Below are 24,764 nucleotides of genomic sequence, written 5' to 3'. Positions count from 1 at the left end.
GGCTGTGTTCATTAATGAGGACTCCAGTCAAAACTACTACAGTGATCATTGCTGTCTTCTGCGTCCTGTGCCAAGTGGCTGCCCTTCTGCATAGTGAACAAAGAGGGGTGTTTACTCAGCATTGGCACCATTCACAGAGCTCCTTGTATATTACTCAATAGATACAAAGAGTTTTCTGGTTGGATGAGGTGGAGATTGTAACATCACCGCCCACCTCTCCACCTTGTTTATTCAGAGATCACCTTGTATTTTTTGAGGAAAATGCAAAGAGCTCTGTGAATGGCGCCAATGCTAAGCAAGCACCCAGCTGTGTTCACTATGCAGAAGGGCAGCCACTCGGCATAGGTCTCAACAAAAATGCAAAGCCTTCTCTGATTGGCACCTGTGCTAAATGAGCAATCCACTGTGGTTAGCCGCTCAGCATGTGACTTCAAAGTCTACTATAGTGATTTCCAGCCTCCAAAGGGATCCCAAAGGTATGAAATATGGATACCTAAATTGTACCAAGATGGAAACCATACCTACAATTCAGCTTTGAGTTCTCTAAATGTAAGAAATTGTCAACTATGTCTTGGTTTCTGAAGCTAGGAAAAAGGCCACTATGTTAGTTCATTGACCTCCAAAGCCAGGAACCCATTATTGTTTTTTGTCTGAACGTACCTTGCTTTAAAGGACAACTTTGGACATCTAAAATGTACTTACTATATATAGTTGAGCCAGAAGGAACACCAAACACATGTTGTGTGTCCAGAAATATATATTCCTAAAAACACCAAAAATATTCCACAAATGGCCAAAAGACAACAAATGACAGCCAGTGCCCCAGAGTAGAAAGCTCCCCAACCAGACTATTTTCAATATTCGGCTTCTTCCAGTCAGTTCATGGCTTGTATAAACAGCCCCAAGACTTGGAAGAGAGATTTAGGTGAATGGGGATAATGCCCTAGGTGACTTGAGCTTGGGCATTGTATTCCGATTCAGCGATGTCCAGGAAAGCCTTGGTTCTCCGGGGACTCTCACTCTTGATTGGCTGAGGGAGCCATTGGCTCCTGATGTTATCAATCACAGCCATTGAGTTAATCAGGAGAGGTAGGGGGAGGGCCAAGCAGTGTGTGAATGTACATGCAGAGCCACGGCTCAGGAGTGCAACTACTCGGGTGCCCCCAGAGCAAGCTGCTTGCTCTGGGGGCACCCGACAGGAGGAAGGGGCCAGAAGCACTGGCGGGGGACCCGAAAAGAGGAGGATCAGGGCTGCTCTGTGCAAAATCACTGCACACAGCAGGTAAGTATAACAAGCTTAATAATGGCATGCAATGCCAAGCTCCAGTTTCTAAAGCGAGCAAAATACTCTCTTGTATTAGGAGAGGTATAGACTGCAGAGAGAGAGAGATATCATTTCCCCGGTACAAATAATTAGTAAGACCTCATCTGGAATATGCAGTTCAGTTTTGGGCACCAATTCACAAAAAGAATATTAGGGAACTGAAGAAAGTACAGAGAAGGGCAACCAAACTGATATGAGGCATGGAGGAGATCAGCTATGAGGAAAGATTAGAGGAACTGAATTTATTCTCTACTGAGAAGAGGAGATTAAAGGGGATATGATATCCATGTATAATACACAAGGGGGGGATATGATCTCCATGTATAATACATAAGGGGGGATATGATCTCCATGTATAATACATAAGGGGGGATATGATCTCCATGTATAATACATAAGGGGGATATGATCTCCATGTATAATACATAAGGGGGGATATGATCTCCACGTATAATACATAAGGGGGGATATGATCTCCATGTATAATACATAAGGGGGGATATGATCTCCATGTATAATACATAAGGGGGGATATGATCTCCATGTATAATACATAAGGGGGGGGTATGATCTCCATGTATAATACATAAGGGGGGATATGATCTCCATGTATAATACATGAGGGGGGATATAATATCCATGTATAATACATAAGGGGGGATATGATCTCCATGTATAATACATAAGGGGGGATATGATCGCCATGTATAATACATAAGGGGGAAATGATCTCCATGTATAATACATAAGGGGGGATATGATCACCATGTATAATACATGAGGGGGGATATGATCTCCATGTATAATACATAAGGGGGGATATGATCTCCATGTATAATACATAAGGGGGGATATGATCACCATGTATAATACATAAGGGGGATATGATCACCAGGTATAATACATAAGGGGGAATATGATCTCCATGTATAATACATAAGGGGGGATATGATCTCCATGTATAATACATAAGGGGGGATATGATCTCCATGTATAATACATAAGGGGGGATATGATCTCCATGTATAATACATAAGGGGGTATATGATCTCCATGTATAATACATAAGGGGGATATGATCTCCATGTATAAATACATCAGTGGTTCATATAGTGAGCTCGGTGTAGAGTTATTCCCCCTGAGGTCATCACAGAGGACAAGGGGGCACTCTTTACGTCTGGAGGAAAAGAAATTTAGTCTTCAAACACGGAAGTAGTTCTTCTCAGTGAGAGCTGTGAAAATGTGAAATAGACACCCTCAAGAGTTGGTTCTGGCCAGCTCAGTGGATTGCTGTAGGAAAGTCCTGGATTCTTTCTTGGATACACAGAATATAACTGGATATAACATTTATAGGTAAAGTTGATCCAGGGAATATCCGATTGCCTCTCGGGAGGATCAGGAAGGATTTTTTTCCCTGCAGGAGCAAATTGGATCATGCTTTGCTGGGGTTTTTTTGCCTTCCTCTGAAACAACTATGGGTGTAGGATTATAACTTTTTTTTTCTATGGTTGAACTGGATAGACTTTGTCTTTTTTCAGCCAGACTAACTATGTAACTATGTTTGTTATTTAAAAAAACAAACAAAAAAACAAGACTTTGGTATCACTTCTTCTCAACCATTCTTTGCACCCCCAGTAAAACCAGACCCACCGGGCGACCTGACTGTCAAGATCACAGATCAGGGAAAATTAAAAGTACTCTGGTCTCCTCCGAAATCCTCAGCTGGCAGGCTGCAGTACCAAGTGAAACAATATTTCAATACAAGCGATAACAACTCACAGGTAAGAATTGTGTTTTACGCACCAGCGAGATTTCATTAAAATGTTATTACACTTTATAATTGAGAACGTGGCGATGTCATTAAACTTTGTGACTAATCAGTGGGCTCATTACTGCTACACTGCTAGAGCTGTGATAAAACAGGGGTTGAATAGGGCATTGCATGCGTTTCTCCATGTCGTAATTATAAAGAAACTTTGGAAATGTAAATCTTGTAACAACAGATACTTTGTAATTAGAAGAAATAATAAATGTATGATATGTAACCGAGGACCTATGGATGCATCTAGAGAGGGGGAGGGGGCATTTATGTATCTTGCTGAAGTGAACCATCTTCTGGTGAATTGAAATATCTGTATTAGAGGGCTCCAGCCTTACTGAAAAGCATTATAATATTTTAGGCTCCGTTCACACCAATGCATTTTTTTAGCTGCTTACTGTGGGGGCACCCAACAGGGGGGAAGGTGCCAGGGGAACCTGTGGCGGACTCAAGAAGAGGAGCATCCGGGCTGCTCTGTGCAAAACCACTGCACACATCATGTAAGTATAAACATATTTGTTATTTTAGAAAAATAAAAGGTAAGCCTTTAGTATTGCTTTAAGGTTTATCTCTAAATGCTCTAAATCAAAAATGAATCTTTGTTCTTTGAAGAATTCTACCATATAAAACAAATCTGTTACCTTCCTCTCTGCGTGGCAGTGAGTGTCAGACATTTCCTAGAGGACAGAATTGTTACAGCAGATATTGTGAATGTTGCGTGTTTTCATAAAAAAAATGTGGTGGCAGCTATCATTTGTGTAGGTAAAGGGCAGTGGCGTCCCGAGGCAGGTGTGGGGGGGTGCACCAGGTGACACTGACCGCATGGGATGACACCGGACCCGCTCCACAAAAAGGTAAGTTGTAAAGCAAGCTGACGATCCCCGCAGGATGGATGGGATCTGCGGATTGGGGAGCATAATGGATAGGACTCCGACCCAATATGCTCAATCCACAGATCCGAACCAGCCTGTGGGGATCACCGGCATGCAACCTATACGGAGTGACACCAGACCAGCTCCACGAAATGGTAAGTTGTAAAGAAAGCCGACAATCCCCGCAGGATGGTTCGGATCTGTGGATTGAGCATAGTGGATCGGAGTCCGATCTATTATGCTCCCCAATCCGATCTGATCCATTATGCTCAATCCGCAGATCCAATCCATTCTGCGGGGATCGTCGGAGGGGGTGTCACCAAATGTTACCGCACCGGGTGACACCAACCCTAGGGACACCCCTGGTAAAGGGTTAACTGCAGAGTTAAGCAACCCTAATGATCAACCTCAGTCTGCTGGCACTTAGATCCTGACTCCTTTTCCATGTCCAGTGCCTCCAATAACAAGCCGCTTGCTAAGGGGGCACTGGTCCATAAGACACATAGAGCTGTGGCTTGGCCTCACCCACTGCTCTCTCCTCATTGGCTCACTGGCTGTGATTGACAGTGTGAGCCAATGGTCCCACTGCTGTGTTTCAGCCAGTGAGGAGAGAGAGACCCAGGACAGCTGAGGCTCCCATTCACATCGCTGGATCGAAAGGGGGCGCTGCCCAGGTATGTATTGTGGGGGGGGACTGAGGAGAGGAGGGCACTGAACACAAACCTTCAGCCTTTAGATCCACTTTAAATTGTCAGTCAACACTGCCATTAGGATGTTTGTTCAATACCTCAATACTGGATATGCAGTTGTCTAAAATACTTCAACAAAGCTGCTTGAAGCTTGTTGAAAGCTTAGAAAAAATGCTTACAGAGTTTTGATGTATACAATGCTTCTAAACGGTGAATGCTGATTAGTTGCTTTGGGCTACGGTGCTGGGCACATTATCATTGCACTTTGCACGTATTTCAGTGTTTAGATTTGATTTTTGCTGAAAATCTAACAAATGATTTCCCCACAGACCAAACTAATCACAGAGGAAGCCTCCATCATCCTCGATGTGGCAGAGTCCTGCTCACCTCTAGTGTTTGAAGTGCGTTGCCGGAGAAGTCTCGGAGTCTGGAGTGACTGGAGTCATTCTATGGTCTTTAAGTCACGAGGTTTGTAATGCAAGTGAATATCTGGGGTTCTTGTGTGAATATGGGCGGCTCCACCATCAACATACAATGGGATACATTAAAAAAAATAAAAAATAATTGTTTCTGAAGGGAGGAATTTGAGATCATTAGTAACCCATACCTTGCAGATAGGGGTGAGCAAAATGGTTTTCCCTCACAGTCAACTTGGGTGGGCAACTTATTGGGTAGGTGAACAACCATGAATATTGCCCAATTAATCCAATTTAATTCCTCCCAGGAGCCCTGATGAAGGGGATATACCGAAACCCTGAAATGTGTCAGAAGCAGATTGGTTGAGAGGGATGAGGGGTGCGGAATTTGCCTGGAGATGGGCTTTAAGGTTCCAATAGATGAGAAGATCTTTTAATGAGAATGGCAGGCAACACTTAGATACCTGCCGGACCCTCTGAAAATTTCCTTCCTAACTCTACATTTGACTTGAAAGGATGAGTTCGACTGGCATCTCCTGTCAACTCGACATGCTGAGTTAAATTTGCCACAGGCCATGGCATGTGAACAGCACCCTTGCTGTACTGCTAGGCTTTAGGTGGTAAGCAGGGGTGGACTGACCATTTGGAAACTCGGGCACTGCCCGAGGGCCCGGGGTCAGTAGGGGGCCCCATGAGATGCCCCTGGTACCTTTTTTATAGGCTTTTTTGAGTTTGGGCAAGGACACAGGGGGAACCGCACCGCATTCCTGTGCAAATCACATGTTATTTGTGTGCGGTGCGATTGGAGCCATACATTTTCTATTGCTCTAATCGCACCACACCCGCACCAAAAAGGTGCACGACCCTTTTTTGGGTCGGCACTCGAATCGGATCGCATGGCTATTCACACCTATGGGATCTGATTCTGCACATCGCACCGCGTTTTGTGTACCACTTTCGGGGTTTTGTTAACTTAACATACACACCCACAGCGGTTTGCATGAACGGGGTGCGATTCTGATGGTGTGCGGAATTCGCACAGAAAATACTGCGAATTCCGCACCGTGTCAGTGTGAACCCGGGCTTACACACGATCTGATTAAAAAAACGACCCAATCCCAATCTTCTCTTTCTGATGCTGTGAAAGTCAGATAAATAATGTATTATAATCTTCCACAACTGTATGTGTACGTGAGTGTGCAGATGCAAATACATTTTTCTGCAATGTCAACTAATCAATACAATGTATTTTGTTCAAAGAGAAACTGCAATTAAGGAATGATAAATAATAAATATATAATTGCGAGCGCACTATAAGCTGCTATGCACTAAAGGTAACCAATAAACCTCGAACAGACAAAATGCGATAAGGTGCAGCACTAAAAATAAATGCATAAAATCACTGTATTAAAAACAATATGATAAATAGTTCATAGAGTGAATAACAACGTGAACGGGAATCCTGTGTTCATTAGAACTTGGTGCTTGTGCAGTCAAAAATGAGAAGAATGCGCACTCACCAGAGCGCAAAATAAAATGCGCATTTTGTATAAATATCCTGATGTCATCAAAGTCATCCAGGTCTGGACAGGAATGAAGTGAAATCCCTCACTGGATAAGCCTGGATCCTGAAGCATCTGGTGTGTGCTGGGAGGATGTCAGAGATCTCTTTAAGGGATGGACAGGTCAGCTTACCAGGTATATAAGGGCTCCCTCTCTGGGTCCTGGGTATCTGCAAAGTGAACCTCCCCAGGGGAGTTAAAACAGAGAGAACTCCATACTGTAGTAAGATTGTTTTATTAGGTGAAAAAGTATCCAGATATTAGCAGGTATCCAGGTGAAATAGTAAAAATCTGTGTTACTTGGACTAACCGTCCTGGAATAAAGATGGCTGCTGGAGCTCCACGATGCTCCAGCGGCGTGACATCCGTCGTTATTGGCCAATGACGTTTCATAGGCTTTTTTGGGTATGGCTTGAGTGTGGGCGAGGGCACAGGGGCCCCATGATCCCCTAATACTGTAATACTCAGGTGTTATTATAAAGCGATATGGAGGATTGTGGCGCCATACCTCCTTCAAATACATGTCGAAGTGCAGATCTGTAAAGAACGGGAGGATAGATTCGGAGCATATGTAAAAGGTATTACCACAATCGTAAGACGATAGAGATATCGGAATGCTGGTGTAAGTTGTCGTGAGGGCCGTTAATAAAAATAATAAGGGGGGTATGCTATCAACATGCCAAATATTCCTGTAATGAGTAACTAAAATGTAAAGGAGCATGTAAGAAGAGCAAGAAAAGAGAAAAAAAGATGGGAGCGAGAGAAAAGAAAAAAAAGGAGGTGGGGGGGAGCACTGGGAAGGAATAGAGTATAGGAGATGGTGACTTGCAGAGTTTGTGTCATCGTCAGTACAATTGGTCATAATCTAAACTATCACCAGTGTAGAGCAATTGGGTGGAGAGCACAGAAGGGAAATCGTTGTTATCCATTCCATTATGGGTAAAGGAATATCACCAGCGGTAGGGCTAAGCTAAGTCAGATAGTTAGACCCATGAGGGATCGATATGTAGGAGTGGTTTGAAAGTGGGTCCAACAGGCCCATACATGGGAAAATTTAGTCGGTGTATCAAGTGCTGTCGCAATCAGTTCTTCCATCTCCGCCTTTTTGCCCACGCGAGTAAGCCAGTCATGTATTGAGGGAGGGCGGGTGGAGCCCCATAGGACAGGAAGACAGAGTCTGGCTGCGGTGACCATATGCATGGCTAAGGATTTGAAATACTGTCTCTTGGGAAGGGAGGAATGATGGAGCAGAAGCTGGGCTGGAGAGAAATCTATGAGCAAGGTGGTTATGGACACCACAAGTCAATGGACCTCTTGCCAGAATGGTTGGATAATCGGGCAAGACCACCAGATGTGGAGAAATGATCCATCTGATGTCCCACATCTCCAACAGCCGTTGGGAAAGGAGGGATTGAAAAGATGAATTCTGGAAGGCATTCGGTACCATCTAGAGGCCAGTTTATAGCTGTTTTCCTGCATTGAGACATTGATAGAGCATTTATGGGAGTACATAAATATTAGGTCCAGTCTGAGTCCGAAAAGTCACCCTCTAGGTCTCTGCTCCACGCACAGTGGTGGAGATTAAGGGTCTTAATAGTATTGTCCCTAGCTTCTCTGCCAGGGATAAATCCCACTTGATCCAAATTGATCAGGGAGGGGAGCAAAGGAGGAGTCGGTTAGCGAGTATCTTCGCGAATAGTTTGATATCCACATTCAGCAGGGAAATGGGTCTGTAATTGGAAACCTGGGTATTGTCCTTATCGCTTTTGGGGATAACTGTAATATGCACCTCCAAAAGCCTATTCTGTGCCCTGGGCGATTGTGAAAGAGTATTAAAAGCAGAAAGGAAGGGAGTGCCCAGGATATCTAGGAAAGATTTGTACTAAACTACTGAGAAACCATCCGGTCCCGGACTCTTGCCAGGTTTCATCTGCTGTACAGCACACTGCAGCTCATTCAAAATCAAATCTTGTTCCAACAAAAGAACCTTCTCCTCGGGGAGAGCATTCGGGCCGTGGAGATGGTGGAATTCAGAGATCAAGGAAGCTCTAGACTTGTCGGTATGCAGCGGAGTTCGTTCAGGGGGAAGATTGTATAAGGATTTATAAAAGTGTTCGAAATGGAAGGCTATGTCAGGGTTAGATGTAGCCACAGTGCCGTCGGAGCCTCTTATTTTATGTACCGTCATATTTGATCGTTTCTCGCGGAGGGCTCTAGCTAGAAACTTCCCGCCCTTATTAGCAAATTCGTAGTATAGCTTTTGTGAGAGAATAAATATTTTTTTAACCACCTTGCCCAGCTCTGTGAGAAGTTGTATGCGGGTATTCGTAAGGTCTGAAAGAGTCGACGCAGCCAGAGTCCGCTTATGTGCTCTCTCCAACGAGTGGATCTTATCTGTAAGGTGGTTCAGGCGCTTCTGTCTGTCTCTTTTACGTCTCAACACAGTAGCTATGAGGATACCACGGATAACACACTTATGGACTTCCCACTGCGTGAGGGGGGAGGTATCCGAAGAGCAATTCAAGGAGAAATATTCAGTCAGATTAGAGCGAATCTCTTGTTCGACAGCAATATCCGCATGAAGCGAAGCGTCTAGGCGCCAAAATTTCGAGCATATAGATTTCTCAGGGAACCGCAACGTTATGGTAATGGGGTGATGATCGGAAAGGACCATCGGCTCTATGGAAGCTGCATGGAGGAGTTGGAGATCTGATTGCGACAAAAAGAAATAATCTATCCTCCAGTATTTATTATGTGGCGGGGAGTAAAACGTGTAGTCCTTAACAGTGGGGTAGAGGGTTCGCCAGGAATCGTGTATTTGCAGGTGCTGTAATTGTATGCGTATTTGCTTGAGGGCCTTGAAAGGTAAAAAGGAGCTTCCCAAGGAGGAGTCTAGCAGTGGGCTTAAAGGAACATTCAAGTCACCCCCCAATATCGACATACCTGATTGGAAATCGGCCAAGGCAGTGGTGAGTGAGCGCATGAAAGAAACCTGTTTGGTGTTGGGAGCATAAATGTTAGCAAATGTGATGGGTCTATTGGCAAAAGAGCCCTTTATAAACAGATATCTACCTTCGGGGTCCGCGAGGGAGTCTGTTACAGTGAAAGGAAGATGTCTAGCGAACAGGATAGCTACCCCCTTCGATTTAGCCAAGGGGTTGGTGGCATGGAGGACAATAGGAAAGCGGAAGTTAATAAGCTTGAGAATGGAATCTTGGCGAAAGTCATCTCTTGGAGAAAGACTACATCCGCTTTTTGTTTATGCAAATAAGAAAGTAGCACGGAGCGCTTTTCGGGAGTGTTCAAGCCCTTGACATTGAGTCTCACCCTGTTTTTATGTTCCTCACCCTTTGATATTCCCCACCCTGTTTTTATGTTCCTCACCCTTTGAAATTCCTCACCCTGTTTTTATGTTCCTCACCCTTTGATATTCCTCACCCTGTTTTTATGTTCCTCACCCTTTGATATTCCTCACCTTGTTTTTATGTTCCTCACCCTTTGATATTCCTCACCCTGTTTTTATGTTCCTCACCCTTTGATATTCCTCACCCTGTTTTTATGTTCCTCACCCTTTGATATTCCTCACCCTGTTTTTATGTTCCTCACCCTTTGATATTCCTCACCCTGTTTTTATGTTCCTCACCCTTTGATATTCCTCACCTTGTTTTTATGTTCCTCACCCTTTGATATTCCTCACCCTGTTTTTATGTTCCTCACCCTTTGATATTCCTCACCCTGCTTTCATTGTCCTCACCCTTTGATATTCCTCACCCTGTTTTTATGTTTTCCTGTAGGTGGCTTCTACTTCCCACAGAAGGTTCTTATCGGGAGCGGCTCCATCTTCTCCGTTTTCTGTACGTTCTGCGACAACAACCAGAAAGTTCCGTCAAGGAGTATAACCTGGGGCCTGGACCTGGCCAAGGAGATCCCCTCACACCAATATACAGCCGTCAGCGATTATGTCGGGAAAGTCACTTTAAAAAATCTAAACCCAACAAAACCGAAAGGGAAGTTCCAGTATGATGCCTTGTACTGCTGCGCAGACGGCATCGGGTGCCAGCCTCGCTATGCTGAAATTTATGTCATAGGTGAGAATTTTTGCTTTGGGTTTCTGAACGATCCGTATTCACAGTGATCAGTTATATTATTTATTTTGTTTTTGCATTTGCAGAGCTTTTATAATGAATACCTGATCATTTCAACCTTTTTTTTTGTTTTTGCCTAAAGTGAACCTGCCATGACACATAAAGCAACGTACTGTGAAGTGCTTTCACATGCCCTCCTTTCATTACAAAAGTTCTTCTCTCTACCTTGGGGGCTTCCAAGCCATGGAGCGTACTCTATGTAAATCTTGACTTCCACCTGAAGATTAAGGAGTCTATGCATAAAATGTTCTTTGCAGGAATGTCAGAAATATTAGTGTAAGCTGAACTAAATCTCACCATATTTTTCAAATATACTACATTGCCAGACGTATTGGGCCCGCCTCCAAATCATGTGATTCAGGTGTTCCAATCCCCTCCATGGACACAGGTGTATACAATCAAGCCCCTAGGCATGCAGACGGCTTCTACAAACATTTGTGAAAGAATGGGTCGCTCTCAGGAGCTCAGTGACTCCAAGCGTGGTCCCGTGATAGGTTGTCACCTGTGCAATAAGTCCATCCGTGACATTTCCTGGCTACTAAATATTCCACGCTCAACTGTTAGTGGGATTATAACAAAGTGGAAGCAACTGGGAACAGCAACTCAGCCACCAAGTGGTCGGCCACGTCACATGACAGGGCGGGGTCAGTTTATTCCCACAGGGAGTAGGTGCGGGTATTTCCCCTCCCCAAGTTACCTCTTGTCTCTGCCCCCTACCTCCAAGTACCATCCAGTGTCTCTGCCCCGTATCCACCTCCCAGTACCGCCCATTTTAGAGAATACAAGAAACAAGTATCATCTTGTGGTGCTAAGTACTTTGTGTGGAATTTATTAATAAAAACAAGAAAGAAAGGCAGTAAATAGATCCCCCGCAGCCAGCAATAATAGACCCCCAGCAATAATAGACCCCCTGCCCCACCAACATTAGATCCCCAGCAGCAATGCACCCCCTATCCCAACAGCAATAGATCCACCAGCAACAATGGACCCCCCCTACTCCACCAACAATAGATTCCCCTCAGCAACAACAGACACCCTCCAGCAGCAATGGAACCCCCCAGAAACCCCCGCCCAGCAACAATAGATTCCCCAACAACAATGGACCCCCTACCCTAGCAACAATAGATCCCCCAGCAACAATGGAACCCCCTCCAGCAATAATATACCCCCTCAGGAACACCCCCTCTAGCAACAATAGATCCCCTGGCACCAATGGACCCCCACCCCAGCAACAATAGGTCCACCATCAGCAATGAACCCCCTATCCCAGCAATAATATATCCCCAAACAACAATGCCCCACCCTAGCAACAAAAGAACCCCCTCAGCAAGAATTTACCCCTACAGCAACAATAGCACCCCTTGGACACCCTTCAGCAACAATAGATCCCCCAACAACATAAGATCCCCAGAAGAAAAAATAGATCCCCATCCAGCAACACTAGCCCCCCTTGCAACGACAGATCTGCCCAGCAACAATAAACCACCCAAACAACACTATCCCTCCACCAACAATAGATCCCCCTCAGCAACAACAGACAACCTCCAGAAGCAATAGAACCCCCCAGCAACAATAGATCCCCCAACGACAATGGACACCCCACCCTAGCAACAATAGATCCCAGAAGCAACAATGGAACTCCCTCCAGCAATAATATTCCCCCTCAGGAACATCCCCCTCTAGCAAAAATAGATCCCCCAGCAACAATGGACCCCCACCCCAGCAACAATAGATCCCCCATCATCGATGAACCCCCTATCCCAGCAATAATAGATCCCCAAACAACAATGCCCTCACCGTAGCAACAAAAGAACCCCCTCAGCAACAATTTATCCCTACAGCAACAATAGCACCCCTTAGACACCCCTTCAGCAACAATAGATCCCCCAACAACATAAGATCCCCAGAGAAAAAATAGATCCCCATTATGCAATACTAGCCTCCCTTGCAACAACAGATCTGCCCAGCAACAATAAACCACCCAAACAACACCACCCCCCCCCCACCAACAATAGATCCCCCTCAGCAACAATAGACACCCTCCAGAAGCAATAGAACCCCCAAGAAACTCCCCCCCCCAGCAACAATACATTCCCCAACAACAATGGACACCCCACCCTACCAACAATAGATCCCAGAAGCAACAATGGAACTCCCTCCAGCAATAATATACCCCCTCAGGAACATCCCCCTCTAGCAACAATAGATCCCCCAGCAACAATGGACCCCCACCCCAACAACAACAGATCCCCCTTCAGCAACAAACCCCCTATCCCAGCAACAATAGAGCCCCAAGCAAGAATGCCCCCCACCCTAGCAACAATAGATCCCCCTCAGCAACAATTGACCCCTACAGCAAGAATAGGACCCCTTGGATCATCGCTTCAGAAACAATAGATCCCCCAACAACATAAGATCCTCAGAGAAAAAATAGATCCCCCTCCAGCAACACTAGCCCCACTTGCAACGACAGATCTCCCCAGTAACAATAAACCACCCAAACAACACTACCCCCCCCCATCAACAATAGATCCCCCAGCAAGCATCATCATCAGACTTTCCAGCTCACCCCCATTACCCCTTGCCAGTGAATACATTCAGTGCTGGAGGTGCCAGAACTGCATACCACTGCATTCCTGCTGAAATAAAGCCCCGTATGTCTATATCATAAATTACAAACCAAACTTCTAACAATCCTTGTTAACAAAACCTCTCCAATATACCAGGAATCAGGCAAATATCATGAATCAGGCCTTATACAAATACATATGAATGAACTGAAATAGATATTCACAGCTGCACACCATCCCAGCCTACCTGATATATCAATTACACATCTTTTCTTCAGATAGATCTGCCAATATCGCACCCATCTCTCAGCACAGGACAATTCCACTTGTTGAGCGTCAGGCAATCTTCTGTCCCATAGCTGTAAGTGATCTCATGTACTTACCACTCATGTACTTACAGCTATGGGATAGAAGATTGCCTGACACTCAATAAGTGGAATTGTCCTGTGCTGAGAGATGGGTGCGATATTGGCAGATCTATCTGAAGAAAAGATGTGTAATTGATATATCAGGTCGGCTGGGCTGGTGTGCAGTGAATATCTATTTCAGTTATTTTTATTTATTTTGTATAAGACCTGCTTGATTCCTGGCATATTTAACCATTTGCTGCTCGCCCTATGGCCGAATGGCGGCCGGCAAATGTCATCAGCGTTGCTGGTGGACGCCATATGGCGTCCTCCTGCACATACGCAGATTACGCTCATGCAGAGCCGCGCAGCGGCGCGATCTGTCACCGGCCATGTATCTTGGACACGGCCGATGACAGATCTGAGTATCGGCCCCGTTGCTGGTACCATGTGACCTGCTGTGACCAATCACAGCAGGTCACATGACAGTTGTATACAATGGATGGCTTCATTCATGCCATCCATTGTATACTAGTGTCTAGCTGTGAATGGTCACAGCTAATCACATGCACATGTCATGTGATTAGCTGTGGCCAAATCACAGCTAAGCACAAAAAAAAAACCCCTGAATGAATCGATGTCATTCAGGTAAATGCTTGCTTATAGCAAAGTAATTCTTTGCTATAAACAAATTGTGTAAAAAAAAAAAAATACTGATCACTTCCCCAAAGTAGTACAATGTTACTATGGTAACATTGTACTACTTTGGTCATAGTGAAATATGAAAAACAAATCTTAAAAAAAAGAAAAAAAATTTAATAAAAAATAATTAAAAAAATAAAAAATATATATATTTTTTTTTTTCATACTGTCACCAGTCAGTGTCCCTGATCACCGCCATGCCAGTTATATGATGACGCTGTACTGCATTGGTGACAATATGTAAAAAAAAAATTAGTGAAACAAATTTTTTTAATTTTTTCATTTTCCAAAAAATTATGACAAAAAAAATACAACTTCAAAAAACTCGCCATGCCTCTTATGAAGTATGAAAACTTTCCTACAAACTAAAAAATACATCCTAATTTGGGTTATTTTCACCAAAGACATGTAGTAGAATACATCTCGGCCTAAATTTATGAAGAACAATTATTTATTTGCAAACTTTTATAACAGAAACAAAGAAAAACGTGTTTTTTTCAAAATTTTTGTTTTTTTTGTTAATTTAGCAAAAAAAAAACCCCAGCGGTGATTAAATACCACCAAAAGAAAGCTCTAGTTGTGTGAAGAAAATGATAAAATTTTAGTTTGGGTACAGTGTTGTATGACCGTGCAATTGTCATTCAAAGTGTGAGAGCGCTGAAACCTGAAAACTGGCCTGGGCAGGAAGGGGTAAAATTGCCCGGTATTGAAGTGGTTAACTGCTTCCCAACCACCCTATAGCAGAAGTATTGCTACAGGGTGGCAGGGCTGCGCAAAATCATGTGTGTGTGTGTGTATATATATATATATATATATATATATCAGGGGCGGACTGACAACTCATGGGACCCCTGTGTCCTTCTCAAACTCAAAAAAGCCTATGAAAAAGGTACCAGGGGCATCTCATGGACCCCCTTCTGACCCCGGGCCCTCGGGCAGTGCCCAAGTTTCCAAATGGTTAGTCTGCCCCTGATATATATATATGTGTGATTTTGTATTTCCAGGTAGGGGGCACGCGCCAATTACAGCTTCAGCTGTCGATCACTGGATCCCGGCTGGAGATTCCCCGCCGGCACCCAGCGATCGCGAGGAACCGGCAAGGAACAGTGACAGAAGAGAGGTCTGTATGTAAACAATACAGATCTCTCCCTTGTCAGCACCAGCATGCTGCTGTGTATTGCTCTGCATAGCAGAGCAATACAAAGCAGCGTGCCCAGTACCATTATTACAGTGTCAGTGCCTTTTATTAGCACTGATCACTGTATTGGTGTCACTGGGGATGTCAGTGGCAGTTAGTCAGCTCCCCCCCAGTGTCAAATGCCTGCCGCAGTCCTGCTATAAGTCGCTGGTTGCCGCCATTACTAGTTGATTTTTTTTTTTTTACTGGATATGTTTTATAGCAAAATTTCAAAAATATTGTTTTTTTTCTTCAAAATTGTCGGTCTTTTTTTATTTATAGTGCAAAATAGAAAAACCACACAGGTGATCAAATACCACCGAAAGAGAGCTCTATATACGAGCGAAAAAGGACATAAATTTCATTTAGGTGCAGCGTTGCATGACCGAGCAACTGTCAGTTAAATTAATGCAGCACCGTAATGCAAAAAATGGCCTGGTCAGGGGGGTAAAGCTTCTGGAGGGCAAGTGGTTAAAGTGGTTCTAAATCTCAGACATGAAATATGAACAAAGCATATCCCTCTATAGTGTGTACTTGCCTCAATCCAGAGCACTAAGTCTCAATTCTGTCTGCGGTCTCCTGACACCAAGAGAAAAATGTTGACAGGGGAGGGCACAGCCTGTGATTGACAGCCTCATCTATGTTCCTGTGTGAGGGGGGGGTGCCTTCCAACCAATCAACTCACAGAGCTCTCCTCACTGATGTATCTTCAGCTCCCTGCCCCCTGCTTTTCAGAGCTGAGTGCTCCTGTGTAAATTCTGCATTTGGAATGGATGTAGGGGACAGACGGCTGTAAATAGGTACAACTTATGTAGGGGGATTTGTTTCATCTCTGTGTATCACCTGAGGCCAGTCACTTCACTGGGTACCACATAGAAGAAAAATATATTTGAAATATATTTTAAAAATATTATTCCCAAATATATTGCCATATATTTGAAATGCTAAAATTTTGGCCATATGCAATATATTTAATCAAATATATATATATATATATATACATACTAAATGTTGAAATGCGTTTTCTATATATTACAAAATATATGAAAAATATTTTATAGAAGATATATTTTTTAAATATATTCTTCAGATTTTTTTTAACATATAGAAAAGTAAATATTTTTACATATATTTGTAAATGCATTCCAAAAATGTAGATTTGTATTTTTAAAGACATACGGTATATTTTAAATGTATTTTTTTAAAATATTTTTTATATATTTTGTAATAAAAACGCATTTCAACGTGCAAAAAAAAAAAAAATATATAAATATATTTTGAAATATATTGAATATGGCCATAATTGTAGTATTTAAATTATATGTCAATATATTTAGGAAGAATTTATTTAAAAATATATTGCAAATATATTTTTCTTCCATATAGGTATATGGAGGGGTTTACAACCATTTTAAGTTATTTTATACTCTGAAGAATGTAAGAGGAGGAGGTGTGACAAACAAAGGTGGGCGGGAACACAAAGCTCCCAGGTGGACTGGAACAGAGGAATTATGGGAGGGAGATCTCACTGTTGGAGTATCTAAGACCTATAAGAAGCCAGGGCCTGATGTAACCCTTTAAGCTCCACCCATAACTAAAATATTGCATTTTGGAAGAATAACCCTTTAATGAATTGAAGTCGGTGTAGAGCTCCTTGCCCCAATTACTCTTCTCTGCATGCCATGGCTGCTCTTTGGAATTCTTAGCTCTTTGTCTACTTTGTTTTGTCAAACTAATATATTTTTTCTTGGACTATTTGGCAGATGTTAATATAAGTATAACGTGTGAAACTGATGGAAGGTTCAGAAATATGACTTGTAGGTGGAGCTCCAAGCACATTTCATCTCTGAAGGACAGCGTCTGGACATTCCGATCCTACCAGTGAGTGGACAATGGGAAGAGGATGATTGTGTACGGATAGTGGTTGGGTATTGGCTCACCTCCGAAACTGATCGCATGTACTTTATGTCAATGGCTGCTCAACGATCCCCAGGAGGATTATGGGAAACTGGAGCCTTTGGTTATAGGGTGCATTCTGTCCTAAAATAGAGGTTGAGCAGGCAGTAGCTTTTAGCCCCCCCTCCCAGGGAAAGCAAAATGTGCATGGTTAAGGGGGACCTTTTAGTAACACTCCAGCGCATGAATTCATTCCTGACATGTCACAATATCCAACATCAATGTAATTGATCAGAAAAGTTCTACCTTTTATCATTAAGGAACTGTCCTTGAGCTCCAATCCAGTGACTTTGCCTAGGGTGAGATGACGTCATCTATCTGCTGCAGGCAGGTGGAAACACGTGACGTATTTTATTGGGATTTTATGTGATAGAGCAACACAAAGTGGCACATAATTGTGAAGTAGAAGAAAAATGATAAATGGTTTTCAAAATTTTTTACAAATAAATATCTGAAAAGTGTGGCGTACATTTGTATTCAGCCTCCTTTACTCTGATACCCCTAAAATCTGGTGGAACCAATTGCCTTCAGAAGTCACCTAATTAGTAATATACGTTTTTGGTTGTAACATGAAAAAAGTGGAAAATTTCAAGAAGTATGAATACTTTTTTCAAGGCACTCTGTGTGTATGTATATACTGTATATATATATATGAAAAACACAGTCTACTACTCTACTGCAGAGTTGGACCCTTGCTCTCTTTGTGGAAGCAGTAGTCTTTCTGCAGAGGTTAATTACACCCACCTGCTGAGTTAAAACTAGAGTTCTCCAATCAGCAAGCAGCTTAATAAGCTCTCTCCCCCTCTCTTCCCTTTTTCCCCCCCATCCCCCTTCCCGCTCTATCTTCCCTCCCCCTCTCTTTCCCCCTCCCCCTCTCTCCCGCCCTCCCCATATGTATATATATATTTTTTTTAAAAAAATGTACGCATATCTAATTATTATATATTAACCATTTTGCTTAAAATAAGTATAGTGCCATATTTTTTTGGTTCACTCTATTCTGTAGAGGGAAAATGGCCTGATAACATTTGATTTTGCCCCTTGTTCTGTCTCTCCAATCTAAGGATTGATAGTGTGATCTCTGTAATTTACAGTTGTGATGAGATAGCGATAACTTCAACCTCAGTTGGATACCACAGTCAGTGACTCAATCGATAAGACATCTTGTAGATCTTGTGAAGTTTATTCCATAAACTGAGAGAATCTTACAACAATGAACATTCGATAGGTCAAAAGATCATGTTTCCTGCTTCATGACATGAGGCTAGAGCTGCAATGCATCTCTGGGAAAGAGGGAAGGCTATCTAGACAGCATTAACTAAACCAAAGGAAAGGGAGGAGCAGAAACAAAATATAGAAACTCTTAAAGGCATATGACAGTCAATAGGACTCTATATGTATATATATATAATTAAAAAAAATTTATGCATATCTATTTATTATATATTAACCATTTTGCTTAAAATAAGTATAGTGCCATATTTTTTTGGTTCACTCTATTCTGTAGGGGGAAAATGGCCTGATAACATTTGATTTTGCCCCTTGTTCTGTGTGTCCAATCTAAGCATTGATAGTGTGATCTCTGTAACTTACAGTTGTGATGAGATAGCGATAACTTCAACCTCAGTTGGATACCACAGTCAGTGACTCAATCGATAAGACATCTTGTAGATCTTGTGAAGTTTATTCCATAAACTGAGAGAATCTTACAACAATGAACATTCGATAGGTCAAAAGATCATAATGTTTCCTGCTTCATGACATGAGGCTAGTCTGCAATGCATCTCTGGGAAAGGGGGAAGGCTATCTAGACAGCATTAACTAAACCAAAGGAAAGGGAGGAACAGAAACAAAATATAGAAACTCTTAAAGGCATGTGACAGTCAATATGACAGTCGTGTGAAACATGACATCCCTATTCGCACAGAACAAATGCAGTGTCACAGGATCAATAGTTCTGAGATTGTTTTTTAGAAATGCACAACTAAGTGATATTCTTTGGATTTTTGTTTTATAGGGATATGAGTTACTGTATCGAGACAGATATAAAATATGGAAACTCGGCTGAGATAAGCTGCGTGCATGAGAACGAATTTTACAAATGTGTTTTTAGCACAATTAAACCCACGTTCAGTTACACCATGTGGGTGGAAATACAGCACCCTCTGGGGCAGCTGCAGTCTGTACCTGTCTGCGTCATTCCTAGAGGTGTAGGTAAGTAATGATGTCATTTGCTTTAAACCGTATCAATACTCTTTGTATACCCAGTGTCCAGCCATCTTGTTCTGTACACCCATCAGCATCCAGGCCATGGGGCTGAACGGCACATACACTGCATAAGAAGGAAATAAGTAGCCTTAGGCTTTTTATAGGTATAATTGCTGCTCTTCAAAACTTGGACCAGGAGGGAATATTAGCATCGATGAACACATAACAGAAATGGGAATTCTTCAAAAAGACCATATGTGAACCCACTGAAAAATACACTATATTGCCAAAAGTATTGGGCCCGCCCTCCAAATCGTTGGATTCAGGTGTCCCAATCACCTCCATGGCCTCAGGTGTATACAATCATTCCCTAGGCATACAGACTGCTTCTACAAACATTTGTGAAAGAATGGGTCACTCTCAGGAGCTCAGTGACTCCAAGCGTGGTCCCGTGATAGGTGGCCACCTGTGCAATAAGTCCATCTGTGACATTTCCTGGCTACTAAAAATTCCACGCTCAACTGTTAGTGGGATTATAACAAAGTGGAAGCAACTGGGAACAACAGCCACTCAGCCACCAAGTGGTAGGCCACGTCACATGACAGGGCAGGGTCAGCGCATGCTGAAGCGCACAGTGCGCAGAAGTCACCAACTGTCAATACCTAAAGACCTCCAAACTTGGTGTGGCCTTCAGATTAGCACAACAGTGCGTAGAGAGCTTCATAGAATGGGTTTCCATGGCCGAGCAGCTGCATCCAAGCCTTACATCACCAAGTGCAATGCAAAGCGTCGGATGCCGTGGTGTAAAGCACGCCGCCACTGGACTCTAGAGCAGTGGAGACGTGTTCTCTGGAGTGACCAATCGCGCTTCTCTGTCTGGCAATCCGATGGACGTATCTGGGTTTGGTGGTTGCCAGGAGAACAGTACTTGCCTGACTGCATTGTGCCAAGTGTACAGTTTGGTGGAGGAGGGGTTATGGTGTGGGGTCTCTTTTCAGGGGGTGGGCTTGACCCCTCAGTTCCAGTGCAGGAAACTCTTACGGCATCGGTGTACCAAGATATTTTAGACAATTTCATGCTTCCAACATTGTGGGATAGTTTGGGGATGGCCTCTTCCTGTTCCAACATGAGTGTGCACCAGTGCACAAAGCAAGGTCCATAAAGACATGGATGAGAGTTTGGGGTGGAGGAACTTGACTGTCCTGCAACCCCATAGAACACCTTTGGGATAAATTAGAGTGGAGAGTGCGAGCCAAGCCAAGTCTGACATCAGTGCCTGACCTGACAAATACACTTTGAATAGTCAAACCTTCCCATAGACACCCTCTTAAACCTTGTGGACGGCCTTCCCAGAAGAGTTGAAGCTGTTATAGCTGCAAAGGGCGGGGCCAACTCAATATTGAACCCTACAGACTAAGACTGGGAGGCCATTAAAGTTCATGTGCATAGAAAGGCAGGCCGACCAATACTTTTGGCAATGTAGTGTGTATTCCCATGGGCAATAAGTTAAAAGACTAAAAATAAAACCTATGTGGATCACGGCCAAAGTTAAAAAAAAACTATAAATGATAAGAAAAGAGCTTTTAAAAAATATAAAAATGAAGGAACACTATCATCATTTAATTTACAAATAATATAACAGAATATGCAAAAAAGGAAATCAAGGACACAAAAAGGCAAAACGAGCAACAGATTGCAAAAGATAGTAGATCCAAATCTCACTATCAACTTGGGACTCCGCCGTGCGGCATCTTGCCGACACTTCTTTAGTAATATTGTATAGCCATTGATATCTAGTGGGGTGATAGCAGATTTATTCTCTTCCTTTCACCTTGTAGCGCGGTTTCATATTGCACTTTATATTCTGTGGTTTTGCCTACAGTTTTTTTAAATTTGGTGACAGGGTCTCTGTAAGTGGTTAGTGTTGACTCCTATTGAATAATTATGAGAGGCAATGTAAAGAGTCGTTCCATGAGTTTGAGGGTACCCTGGTGTTATTGCCGGCTGTTTTTTTTTTTAATGGATCTGTCCATTTTATGTTGGGAGAAAAAATGTGCAATGTCCTTTTTCTTTAAAGAGAACCTTCAGCGTAACCATCCCCCACTTTTGTCAATGCCAACTCTTACCCTGTTGTGTTGTAAGCATGCTTCGGATACTCACCCAGCCACCGGATCCAGCATTGTCCAGCTGACATCCTTCAGTCAACAGACATCGTTGGGTCCCACGAAGCTATCTTGCTGTGACGTTATTGAGATACCCACCGGTTCTTCTGAGTTCAGCTGGCAGGGCCTCACAATGACATGCCACTAGGCCCACCTACTTCCAACATATAGAATGAATACATATCCCAGGAGACCCAGCAAGCATTGTGCACGTCATTCATCTAGGCCAGGGATCTCCACACTTTCTAAATAAATTGCCAGTTTACTGTCCCTCTGGCTTTAGAGGGGCTGGAGTGTGGCCAGTGGGAGTAGAAAATGTCCTAGTGTGGAAGCAAACAATACCTCATCATTGGCGTAAGTGGGAGGAATAGTGCCCCATCATTGGTGACAGTGGGAGGAATAGTTCCTCATCATTGGTGTCAGTGAGAGGAACAGTGCCCCATCATTGGTGTCAGTGGGAGGAATAGTTCCTCATCATTGGTATCAGTGGGAGGAATATTGCCCCATCATTGGTGTCAGTGGGAGGAATAGTTCCTCATCATTGGTGTCAGTGAGAGGAACAGTGCCCCATCATTGGTGTCAGTGGGAGGAATAGTGCCCCATCATTGGTGTCAGTGGGAGGAATAGTGCCCCATCATTGGTATCAGTGGGAGGAATAGTGCCCCATCATTGGTGACAGTGGGAGGAATAGTTCCTCATCATTGGTATCAGTGGGAGGAATAGTGCCCCATCATTGGTGTCAGTGGGAGGAATAGTGCCCCATCATTGGTTTCAGTGGAAGGAATAGTCCCCCTTCATTGGTGTCAGTGGGAGGAATAGTTCCTCATCATTAGTATCAGTGGGAGGAATAGTGCCCCATCATTGGTGTCAGTGGGAGGAATAGTGCCCCATCATTGGTTTCAGTGGAAGGAATAGTGCCCCATCATTGGTGTCAGTGGGAATAATAATGCCCCATTGTTGGTGTCAGTGGAAGGAATAGTGCCCCATCATTGGTGTCAGTGAGAATAATAATGCCCCATTGTTGGTGTCAGTGGAAGGAATAGTACCCCATCATTGGTGTCCCTGGATGGAATCGTGAATGGAATAATGTCTCATCAATGGTGTCAGTGACATGAATTATGCCCCATTGTTGATGTCAGAATACTTCCTTGTATCTTTGGTGTCAGTGGTGGTAATTATGGCCAATTGTTGGTGGTATTGGGAGGAATAGTTCTTCATATAAGTGAGATGAAATAGTGCTCCAAGGGCCAGATAATGGCAAGCAAAGGGCCACATCTGGCTTCTGGGCCGCAGTTTTGGAGGCCACTGTTCTAGATGAATGACGTGTATTGAGGTGCTGGGCCACGCTGTTTGCAGAAAAATTAAAAAGGTAAAGAAAAAAAGAAACAAAACATCTGTATTTGTGTAGAGGAGGGGAGGAGGGACGGAGAGGGGGGAACTTGACAAAAAGGTTGAAGTTCCGCTTTAATAAAAAAACAAATAATAATTCATGAGTGCATTGCATCTCTTACTTTTTAGTGTTACTCTTTGGTATGAATTTTAGTGGAAGAATACTATATACCCAAAGAGCCCCCAGTGGGACTTTATTGCAGCAATGAGATCAAACATATATTCAAGGAGACATTATACTAAAAAAGATTTTTTGTCAGCTTTATTACATATACATTTTTGTACAAGTTAGAAGCTGATTGGTTATCACACACGGCTGCACCAGATTCTGTGTGCACCAGTTATAGTAAATCAACCCCATTGAGGCAGTGGCAGTCAACTTTCTTGATATGGGAGTTTTGATAAATACATGATTCCTAAATATGGACATTGCTCTGACAGTGTTCTTACAAAAGAACTCTTAATACAAAATATGAGACCACACAGAAAAGAAGGAAAATACTCCGACGCGTTTCGATCATTCTGCATTTTAGATCTTCCTCAGGGAGCATAAGAGACGGGAGGCTTTCTAGTAAATATGTGAACAATCATAAATGAATATGCCAAAAAATAAATAAATAATCAAAAAGATTTTATCACACAACCAAAAATAATACTTACAAAAACATATGTGAGAACAAAAAAGGGATGACTTCCAAGATGGGAGGAAGAATACTATGGCACCAGAGAATAGTGTATGGGCAAGTGAAGAACAATGGTAGGGATCATATAAGGAGGAATGGTGGGATATGGATTTTTTTTTTTGTCTATTTTTTCTCTTTAGGCCTTGTTCACATTGAATGCGATTTCAAAGTGGTGCGATTTGGTCCCATTTAAAGTGCAACTTCAAAGCAGCACTGATATAGACACAGGTGCGATTTCAGTGCCATTTACCTTATGAGAGTAAAGTTGATCCAGGGAATATCCGATTGCCTCTCGGGGGATCAGGAAGGAATTTCTATCCCTGCAGGAGCAAATTGGATCATGCTTTGCTATTTTTTTTTTGCCTTCCTCTGGATCAACTGTGTGTGTAGGATTATAACTTTTTTTTTTTCACCACTTGACCTCCAGAGGATTTACCCCCCTTAATGACCAGGCCTCTTTTTGCTACTCGGCGCTGCACTAATTCAACTGATAATTGCGCGGTCATGCAATGCTGCGCCCAAACGAAATTATGTCCTTTTTTCACACAAATAGAGCTTTCTTTCGGTGGTATTTGATCATCTGGGCGCTTTTTATTTTTCACGCTATAAACAAAAAAAGGCCAAAAATTTTGAAGAAAAACAATATTTTTTACTTTCAGCTATAAAAAATATATAGTAAACTCAAAGTTGGTTATAAATTTAGGCCAAAATGTATTCTGCTCCATGTTTTTGGTAAAAAAATC

At 42.9% G+C, this 24,764-nt stretch overlaps 1 protein-coding gene across 1 annotated transcript in view; it reads left to right on the top strand.

Moving 5' to 3' along the window:
- LEPR (leptin receptor) overlaps positions 1-24,764 on the top strand; it is a 154,896-nt gene that overhangs the window by 88,965 nt on the left and 41,167 nt on the right. The window contains exons 6-10 of the mRNA XM_089687952.1: positions 2,960-3,105; positions 5,034-5,172; positions 10,477-10,770; positions 17,387-17,504; positions 19,597-19,793. Coding sequence (XP_089544078.1) covers positions 2,960-3,105; positions 5,034-5,172; positions 10,477-10,770; positions 17,387-17,504; positions 19,597-19,793 — 894 coding nt within the window. The remainder of the gene's footprint in view (positions 1-2,959; positions 3,106-5,033; positions 5,173-10,476; positions 10,771-17,386; positions 17,505-19,596; positions 19,794-24,764) is intronic.

This window comes from Staurois parvus, unplaced genomic scaffold, assembly GCF_062004578.1.
Source record: "Staurois parvus isolate SC_StPar_1 unplaced genomic scaffold, SC_StPar_1.0 ptg000441l, whole genome shotgun sequence".
NCBI lineage: Eukaryota > Metazoa > Chordata > Amphibia > Anura > Ranidae > Staurois > Staurois parvus.
Note: the sequence above shows the minus strand (reverse complement) of the source record. Positions and strands in the feature narration are given on the sequence as shown.